This window comes from Hevea brasiliensis, chromosome 8 (genome assembly GCF_030052815.1).
Source record: "Hevea brasiliensis isolate MT/VB/25A 57/8 chromosome 8, ASM3005281v1, whole genome shotgun sequence".
In the NCBI taxonomy this organism is placed as follows: domain Eukaryota; kingdom Viridiplantae; phylum Streptophyta; class Magnoliopsida; order Malpighiales; family Euphorbiaceae; genus Hevea; species Hevea brasiliensis.
Genome location: NC_079500.1, coordinates 568,579 through 579,428, shown reverse-complemented (window position 1 = coordinate 579,428; position 10,850 = coordinate 568,579). Strand labels below are relative to the sequence as shown.

Sequence of the window (10,850 nt, the reverse complement as noted above, 5' to 3'; positions counted from 1 at the left end):
CAGTTTGCCAGTTTAATGAATTTCTTTTCTCTAATAAAAAAAAAAAGGAGCTATTTGGGAAGCTTTCTTTGCATTTATCACACACACAGAGGAAAAGGTTGAAGAAGTGGTCCATTGGGGAACAAGACCCTTCAAAATGCAAAGCAAAAAGCAGAGTGAGAGACCAGTGTTGTTTTCTTGAGCCATCAGTTATCACAATCTTTGAAATGGGTTGAAAATCACCCTCTTAGTCTTAATAATGCATGGGTCTTTAATTTACCTTAGGATTAGGAAACCTCCTGCCATCCACCGTGTAAACAAGATAAACCCATCTGCCCCTTTAGCTCTATCACAATCTTTGAAATGTTTGTTTCAAAAGCTAACTTGACAGCAAATGGATGTTTCCATTAAGAAATTAAATTATTAATTATTGCAAAAAAAAAATATATATATATATATATATATGTATACACTATTATTTTATTATTTTTTTTAAAATGGATGGTGGTGAAATCATGAGTGAGATAGACACAAAACGTAGCACAAATCATTGGATGACATATAATAATGTAGTTCGACTTTCTATTTAGGTGATTAGGTCATGTCCCCTTTTACCTTATATAATTCCCAATAAGGATTTCAAGGTGGGTCCATGGTCGGTTATTATTTATACAAATCATCATCGTCATATTTTTGCCTTTTTTTTTTCATAAGATAATTAATTAATTAACACATGTATTTTGTCTGACCTCCCATTTTCTGTACAGCCACCCAATTGAATAATGAAAAGTTTAACCCAATAATGAACGATTAAATTTAGGGCTAGCTCTTTTGGATTAATCATTACATGCTATCAAAAAAAAAAAAAAATTAGAAAACCTATGGCACCGCCTCACAAACCCTAACCCAGTAAATTAAGGAGATTAATCTTAATTAAGAATATTCATTTGGTACGTAGAGGGAAATCCCTTGTATATAGTCATAACTTTGCTGCTAAGGAATTGAAGATGCATGTGGTGTCTGAAAGGCCACAAAATTAACATAATTATTGACATCATGACACAAGAAGGCTGGCATTTTGCATGCATGTCTTCACAAAAGCAAGTGCACCTACAAATTGGAATATCATATATGCGAGATAATCTACCTTAATTAACAAGTTACTTACGTAAAAATTAATCTTTTTAAAAAAGAAAATTATTTAATTTAAAAATAATTTTAATTAAAAAAATATTTTTGATTAAGTCAATTTCTTTAATACTTCAAATATTAAGAAAATTTTCTGCAAAATAATTCTTAAAATCCGAAATCCCAAGGAAAAAATATAAATAATATCTGGTGAGGAAGTCACGTGCCTTGCAAACTATACGATGCAGAAAAAAAAAAAAAAATATATATATATATATATATATATATATATATATATATATATATATATATATATATATATATATATATAATGAGGAATGTACTTGCCTCGTGTGCACTCATAATTGGGAGTGCACCAAAACGTGAAAAGGGTACCCTGCTTTAAGGGACATATTCATGAAAATGGCATATCCCTCAGCCTCACCTGTCCTTGTCCTGTCCCAACGTTGCTACAATTAATTACACTTTCCATCCTCTCCTAATTCCTAATAATAATCAATGTTGGCGTTGAATGCAATCATCAAAATCTAACCTTTCTTAAAGCAACCCTTAATCCACGCCCTTTCTTTCATTAATCTAATCCTTTTCTATATATATATATATTTTTTTTTTTATTAATTACACACCAACTAATGCAGTCAACATTTATTTAACACCACCAACTCAGCTATTTTCCTTTTCTTTTCTTTCTACTATACTTAATTTCCCAGAAAATCATTAAGGAAAGAAAATATTTGATAATACAACAACATAGATAGCACAATGATCCTTTAATTGTTCTCCTAACTACTGTATTTCTCTGATAAATTCTATACCATATCACAAGATTAAACCAGAACACATAAACCAACTTAAATTAAGAATTCCCCTCCAAAATCAAGATCCCAGTAAGTAATTAACCCCATCAAATCAATCAACAGAATTAATTTACCTATATCAAGATTCTCCCCCAAAAACTTTGCATACATATGTACAGATCTTAAAAACCTTTAATTTTCTCTTTCTAATTTCATGACGATGTGGGCTGATGGCCATGGGCTTGTGTCTGATCAGAAAATGGATAGAACCGTGGCCTTGCCGTTACCAGGGACAACCCTGTGGCTGTGGCTTTAGATGTGGGTTCACTGTTATTATTGTTATCTTTGTAGGTGGTACTGGTGGCCTTCATCATGGTGCTTGGAGTAGCTGTGGTGGTGGTGGTGGTGGTGGTGGTTGTCGCGGTAGCTGTGGAGGTGGTGGCAACTCGCTCACAAGAAGGGCACATGGTTAGAGTGGTGGCAGGTAGTTGCATGTAGAACGGATTTGAAGTCTTTAAGGCTCTCAATTCTTGAAGCTCCTTGTTTAGTCTTCTATTCTCTTCTGTTAAAGCCTCGCAACACCTCTTCAAGTACTCACAATCCACCTCCGTTTGCTTCAACTTGGTCCTATAAACACAATCACTATAAAAATCCAAGCCAAAAATTCCCTAAATTTTGCTTGCAGAGAACCAAGAACGAACAGCACCTGCTAAAATTAACTTTATAAGAAATAATATATACCTTGCTCTTCTGTTCTGAAACCAGACTTCTACTTGGCGTGGACGGAGATTAAGCTGCTTTGCGAGTGCAAGCTTTTGTTTCTGCGCCATTATTTAAAATCAAGAAATCAAGATTAATTACTAGTAGTCACAGATTAAAGTTGTTTAATCTCGTTAGCCTCATTTCTTTTGACTTACAGGATTGAGAGTACTGTGTTCTTTGAAGCTTTCTTCTAGAAAAGCAGACTGTTCCTTGGAGAGCCTGAGTTTCTTCCTGGTACTACCGTTCTCATCCTCATCACTGGCTCTAGAAGAAGCTCTCTCAACCTCAGCTTCATGATTTCCACTTTTACTGTATATGCAGAAGTCCATCTGAAAAGATGAGGCAGCACTGTTGGGCGGCGAAGATGAAAGTGCAGCCCCATCCTCAGCCTCCCCAACAGCCGGTAGCCTATTCACATCTAGCCCTCTGGCCAAGTTCCCTGAAGAAGCAGTAGAAACAAAAGAGAACACATTTAGTGATGAATTAAGGGTAGAATAGTTGGGTGAGACGTCTGGGTCAGGAAGCAGATAAAAGATATAAGAAACAAAGAGATGCCAAGAAACAAATTTCTGGGTAAGAACAGGAGAAAAATGGAAAATAAAGAAAAGATGGGTATTGGGAGTTACCGTTATTATTATCAGAAGAGGGCCAAGAAAGGGCATGGTGGTGGTTGCTGCGAGGGACAGGAGTGTTAGGTAGAAGATCAAGCTGGATTAAAGGTAGATCTACCGGGGAGAGATGATGATGATGAGTTGGTGTATTGATTTTGGTTGATGCTGTATCTTTAGAATTATCATTGCTGTGTTCTTGTTCTTGGTGTTGATTTGGACCAATGGATAAGGCCATGCAAAAACTTAAGCTGCCTCTGTTAGGGACATCACTGGATTTTTCCATGAACCCAAATGGCTTTGAAGCATCTCCTAAGCTTAAACCAAGCTCCATCGTCTTCTTTGCATGAGAGAGAGAGAGAGGGAGAGAGAGAAAGAGAAAGAGAAAGAGAGAGAGAGAGAGAGCGAGAGAGAGAGAGAGAGAGAAAGAGAGCCTTCGTTGTTTAGAGTGAAAGCAGCAGAAAGTCTTTATAGAGATCCTCTGCCCTCCTCTTGTCTGTCAAATAAATATAAACGCAAATCGGACTAGTCCTTTTTTATTATTATTATTATTAAAAATAAAAATAAAAAAGAATTTTCAATATTTTTTTAGGAAAATTACATGTATACTCTTCCATATTTATGAAAAAAAATGATTGGGAGCGTAATAATTGGATTGGGAGATTCATTTCTTCTCTTTGAATTTTTAGTCCTTCATGTTTTACATGACTATGCAAATTATATCATTTTTTTTTATTTTTATGCTCATCTAAATTAATATTAGCGTTTGAATTAATGATGCTATTAAACGCATTAATCAAATCATTATCATTTGAAATTTAAGATTTTTGCTAATCATAATTTTAATGAATTTTATTTTATTTATATATATGCACATTAATATTGTGATCAATGAATAGAATAATAATTAGTGTTAGAACATTTTCAACTTTGTTATAAACTATTAAAAAATGTTTTCTATTTCTAATAACTTATAAATCTCAAAAACGATTTTATTCAATTTGTTTCATATCCTTCTACTCCTATTTTCTATATTTTCCTCAATTATTTTATGATTGTAATGATATTAATTCTGATTTTATTTATTTATTTTTAATTTAATAGAAACACAATAAACCAGATAATAACTAAAAAACTATATAATAAGAAGTTATCTTCTCACTTCCTCACCATAAGTGAATAATCTTCTAATGAGTAGATGAAAAAACTCAAATTAGATATATTTTCACTTCTTACACCTTAGAGATAAAAAAAAAATAATAATCAGATTATCTCTACTCGGCATTAATTCTAATTCTATTTGGTAAAAGAAAAATATTAAATATATTCAAATATGGTATAAATATGTGATAATAAAAAAAAAAAATTGACGATCAATATGGGATCACGATGATGTCAAAAATACTTGAAGATTGTGTGCTATCTAATATGGGTTTGCACCATTTTTAGTGTTTAAAATTGAATTGATGAGTCATATTGTATTGAATGAAAATTATATTAAATTAAGTTTATTTTAATTTAATTTTAATTTTTATATAGAATCGAACAAGATTCATATTGAATCAAAATTAAATTAAAAATAGATTATATAATATATTTTTATAATATTTTAATTTACATACAACTAAAGTTAATATATATATTTTAAATTAAATACTACTCTTTTTTTTTTTTACTCCTGTATATATCTTGTCTGAATAATACCACAGTTGCTTCTATGCTATTGTGATCACTCCATATGTTTTTATATTCAGATATGATATTAGGATATAGAGATGATATAATTAAGAAAATGTAATTAAGTTAATTATTGAATGCATGCTATATTCACACTGTACAATCATGGAGACATAGCTAGGTGATCACGAGTGTGAGACATACCCATTAACCAAGCTTAATTGCAGTGAATTATTGTGAAACATACATGATTGAGATCATCATAAATGTCTATTATAAGTTGCTACTTCATGATGTGATATCAATCACTTTGACTGGGTGAAACTGCAAGTAATTAATGATTCAAGTTAATTAATTTATTAATTACATGGGTATGACAAAGCAATTAATAATTAAAAAGGTTATTGATCCTCAGTGTTATGGTGTTGTTTCCCTCCCTTAATATTTTTTGGAATGTATTTGGTGATGTCTGCCCCACCCCAAACAAGCTTCATAATTAGCATATAAAATAATTCCTACAATATTCAATTTCTGATCAAAATATAACAAACCACAAGAAAAATATTAATTTTGTGTTCAATGGAGAAGCAGCCAGTGAATATATATATATATATATATATATATATATATATATATATATATATATATATATATATCTCATATTATTAAAAAATAATAATAGTAATAATAAAGGGTTAATTTTGGTTTTATATTTGATAATAAAATAATTTTTTGTGGCTGAATTGACATTCAACTTAATAATTAAATTAATCTGGCACGAAAATAAAATGTAACGCAGCACATATGCCCCAAATTAAATATAATATTTTATAATTTGACTATTAAAATTTATAAAAGCTATAATTTTATTTTTTTTCTCTGTACTTTTGATTTCTCAAATTAATCTCTTTTATTCTATTCATTAGTATGCTTTTTCCTAAGAAAAAAAAAACAAAATGTTCAATTGTAATTTTTATGAAGTATTAATAATTAAAATGTAATTTGTCAATTTAATAAGTTAATCTTCAAGCGTTTCTTCTATAATGTGTTTTTTAATTTTCAAATTTATATTAAATTAATTCAATTTACTAAATTTAGCATTAATTTAGTAATAAAATTATTTTAATATATAGTTAAAATTTTATAAATAAATATTTTAATGAAAATATTTAATTTAACATAGAACTCAAAACTTATTTAAATGCAAAAAAAGAATCGAAGCATGAGGTGATTAGTGGGGGGGAGGACACGTGAAATCGGAGCGTAATTAAGGAGGAGATGACTCCCCAACTAAAAAAACGCACATCCTTTTACAGATAGACACGTGTGACGAAATAATTGGCTAAATGGGTGCTAAGGAAAGAACTTAGAAGTCTGAACCGTTGGTTCGTTGGAAATAATAGATTAGGATAGGAATGCATCTATTTGAGCATGATTGGCGCCCCCTTTTTTAAGCTCTTGCATTTGTCAAATCCACTAGATTTTCTACCTTTTTCCCATATCCAATATTCTACATTTTTCAATCTACTTTTTTTTTTTTTTTTTTTAAATTTCTCTAAGTAGATCTTTTTTTGTCATTATCTCTATTTAATTTTTTTTATACACAGATTTCTAATAAAAATTATAAAAATTTGAATATTTACCATTCTATTTTAATTATTATGAACAACAATACTCAGATTATCAACTATTAATCTTGGGCTATTAATATTTTTTTTATTAACCTAATAATCACTTAATATATTTAGCCGCTTTTCATGCTTTTAGATAAATAATTTTAAAATAATTTTTAACAAAGTCAAACCACCCTGATTAATAAAGAAAGAAAATTATGATCCTGGATTAGCCAAAAATTTCAGTTGATGTGAAGAAAAGGACCCAGTGATAAGTGTAGGTATACTCCTAAGATATATAGGATCAGGATTTGGGAAGGTGGGTAGTGTCATGTTTCAAAATTTGGAAGCTGGGAGAGTTGTTTTGTCATAGACAAGAAAATGGTCAAATTCAAAACTCTACTTATATATATATAATTAGCCAGGAGTAGAAGAATATAAATACTTTTCCAAACCATGCATATGTAGAAATGGTTTGGCTGTATACTTTTCACAAAGTAGTGAATAAAGAAAATTAGAGAATTGTAAATCCAAATAACCAAATATCAGAAGGTGATGAAGACTAGATCTCCAAATTAATCACAACACTTGGGAAGCACAGAGGGACCTCATGATCACATCACAGGCAATAATAGGAGGGAAAAGGGCAAAGGGCTCTCACAGAAATGGGGTGGCATGCCAACATATGCCATGCTTTTAGGATCATTAATTTCAGTTATTCAAACTCATGCAATTCACTTTAATTATTATTTAGCATCTACCTTTCATAGATATTTTTAATTTAAATTCGATTTATGAATTTAACATACAACATATAATAATGAAATCTATATATAAAATTGATAAAATTTATATATTTATATTTTGAATTCATAAAAATTTATGTAAGTAAAAAAATTGATAAATCAACTTAGGAGCATATAACAATAAGATACTTAAATTTCAATTTGTAATACAAAACTCTCTGATTTAAGTGATATAAAGTCCATTTGTGATCTTTAATAATTGATTTCTAAGTTATTTAACTTTACGCGGCATTTATCAAATTGAAAAAACATATTTTCATGGATTAATAATTTTGGGTAAATCAATTTTGGATTATTGAACTGTCAATTTATGCAATTTGAATTGTCACAGCTATTAATAGATAGATAATAGAATTAAATTTTTTTTTCCTGATAATTGTCAAATTAATAGAAAGAAAATATAATTTTTAACCTAACAAACACTACGCCAGCAAAAATAACTGTAACACCCCAAAATTTTAATTTTTATGAGCATTTTGGTATTTTAATTTTATTTAAATTTTAGGAATTTTTTTTGAGATTTTTCGGATTTTAAAAATCGGGTTCGATTTTCCGAAAATATAAACTTTGATGATTTTTAAAAATTAATTTAAAGACCACGTGGCAAAACTAAAAATATATTTGGAGTCTACGTATTTTTCTGAGTTTTACGGAATTTTTTCGGAATTTTTGGACCTCGTTTTTGGTCTCGAGGCAGAGTAAAAATTCAAAATTTTATATTTTGAATCGAACCGGCCGAATCGAACCGGACCGGATCGGACCGGTCGAATCGGACCGGTCTCTTCTCTTTTTTCTTCCTTTTCCTCCCGCGCGCGACGCTCTCCCCCTCTCTCTTTCTTTTCTCTCTCCTCCCCTCCCTGCCACCGCCTCCTGCGTCCTCCTCGCGGCCGCCCCAACCGTCCCAGAAAAACCCGCGATTCCCCCTGCGCGCGTCGCGCCGCTTTGACTTCCTCGGCCAAATCCGGCCGATCCGGCCACCGATTGGACCGGGTCTTGTGTCCAAAACCATCTACTCGGCGAGAGCTTTCCATAGACACCAAGAACGCCGAAATCCATCGAGCGGATTGTCCGATTTTAGCTCGGGAAGATTTTAGCCCATTTCGACTTTTGGGCTAGATTTCAAAACCGTGAATCACGAGAAAACCGAGGCCACCAGACGCTCCATTCGCCGAGAGCTTCAACGACATAAATTTTGAATTTTTCGACACCGTTTTTCTGGGTCCCACGAACTTTGCAGTGTATTTTCGAGCACTAAATGTGCTTAGAAAATTCTGAAAATTTTATGTAATAACCCCCGTGTTATGGGCTTCGTGTTGGTATCCTCGATTCGCGGAAATTCGGCGATTGACCAGGTGCAAATTTGGGCGATGGACTTTCTGGAAAAGTCTCCGAATTGGGCGAGGTTTTGGCTAGGCCCCATTGTCGACGTCGAGCGCGTTCGAAGTCGGAATCGGCAAAGGTAAACCGAACCTTGTTTTTACGTAATTTTCTAGTGCTTAAATAGGATTAAAAATCCATAAAATATTCGTGGTAGCTTAGAAAATTACGATTCTTTTGCAATAGCTTAGTAATATTGCTAAGGACATGGGCAAAGTTTTATAATTTTTAGAGCTTGTTTGGGCAGTTTTGCAAAAATGATCAATAATAAGGACTAAATTGAAATTTTGTGTATTGTGATTGATGACTGATTTGATGGGCGGGAGGGCTGTGTGATATGATTGAACTGTTGATATATGGATTGTGAATATAGAAGTGCGTTTTTAGCCCTTTGCAGTCGGGTAGGTCCTAGGTATAGGGAGACTGGATTTTACGACTTAGGGCGTACTTGATATTTTTCTTTGTTGTATTGAGTCAAATTTATTAAATAGATGTAATGTAATTGTCGTGAGCTGACCTTCTTTCTCCGCCCGCCATAATTTGTCATCAAGTCTGTGAGTAAAATATTAATTTTAAGCGTAATTTCGATATTATTATATGTTCAAGATGCCCATGCATCACTTATATGCATATATTTATGTAGTTAAACTCTAGGCACGAATTATGTTGCATTGATAAATGTGCCATGAGTGTTGTTGTGGTAATTTGGAGCAGCAGCGTTGGCGTGCGTGTGATGTGGTGTGGACTATGGATAGGACGGGTAGACACGGCTTGAGTTCTTGGGACCGGTCCTGCGGGGTAGACACGGCTTGAGTTCTGGACCCCGATTTGGTATTTAAGTGGAAGTCCGAGTGAGTTCTTGGCACCAGTTGGATTTAAGAGAGTCAGATAGGGGATCAGCTCCCATATACTATGAATGATGTTACAGGGTGTGTGAGTGCTCCAAATTACCTTTTTGATGCTATGATGTGAATATGGTGTTGATGTTGCATTTCACTCTACAGGTTGCATTAGTTTCAGATAGTTATAGAGATTATAGTTAAGATTGATATTTTACTCTCTGAGTCGAACGCTCACTCCTGTTCAAAAATTTTTACAGGCCACAGGAGGATATTTTGTTCTGAGTTAACCTGCCTTTCTACTTCGCAGGTTGTTTATTAATATTTGTGTAATTTTAATTACTCCTAGAATTTCCGCATGTGTTAGCAGTATTTATTTGAATTTGGTCTGTAATATTTTTATCATGTTGGACCTGTAAACTTAAATATGTTATGCATGTTGATGGATTGGATGAGGAGTGAGCTCCCATTTATTTTATGTTGATGAGTATGTGGAGGGTGGTAGCTCCCCAATTGAGTATTTATTGTGTTTACAGTCGTGAGTCAAAACTCCCGTTGGAAAGTCCATTTTATGGCGGACTGTCCGCTTGTTTTCTTGAAATTGGGCCCAAATGCGCCTTCGAGTTGGGTTAATGATCAGTTAGGCTTTCTTCGGGGCTCGGGGGCTTGTGGCTGGCCCTGGTCCTAGTGCCAGTCCGGCCCATAGGTTGGGTCGTGACAAATGTGGTATCAGAGCTTAGGCTCCAGATTCTTAGGGAATGTTGTCTAAAGTGTTGGGAAGAGTCTAATAGGAGTCACATGCGGAAATATAGGGTCCACATTCGTCTTGCATTGTCATCTTTGCTTCTAGTTTCTGCTCCATATGTTATGTATAAATATGAGTCTATAGAGTGTATAATGAGCGCTTTGAATTTTGTGGGCTAATCCGCTGAATTTCGGAAAATGCGTAGAAGCGGAGAGCGCCATCGCACCAGATGTGCCCGACGAGGTGTCGGCACAGATGAGGCGCTGCCAGGAGGCGGGGTAGGAGGCCTAGAGTCGCTCAAGTAGAGGAGCCCAACCCCTGAGAGCAGTCCTTTATGGCACAGGTCCCATGGACCCCATGGCCAGAGAACCATCGACATGATGGCTCAAGATATGGTCCATCCTCCACAAAGATCCACGCACCAAGAGAGGAATCTTACAAATGATCATAAACTTCAAGAAGTTGGTGACTTATGATGTGTCGACGACGCATATCGGT

The 10,850-nt window shown here is 33.5% G+C and overlaps 1 protein-coding gene across 1 annotated transcript; it reads right to left on the bottom strand.

Annotated features, from left to right (window-relative positions):
- Positions 1-1,845: 1,845 nt before the first annotated feature.
- Positions 1,846-3,799, bottom strand: LOC110644269 (homeobox-leucine zipper protein HOX11). Its single transcript, XM_021796965.2, has 4 exons — positions 3,314-3,799; positions 2,843-3,126; positions 2,667-2,746; positions 1,846-2,552 (listed from the first exon to the last, which is right to left on the bottom strand). The coding sequence occupies exons 1-4, from the start codon at positions 3,627-3,629 to the stop codon at positions 2,138-2,140; spliced, it is 1,095 nt and encodes a 364-aa protein (XP_021652657.2). The 5' UTR covers positions 3,630-3,799; the 3' UTR covers positions 1,846-2,137.
- Positions 3,800-10,850: the final 7,051 nt, after the last annotated feature.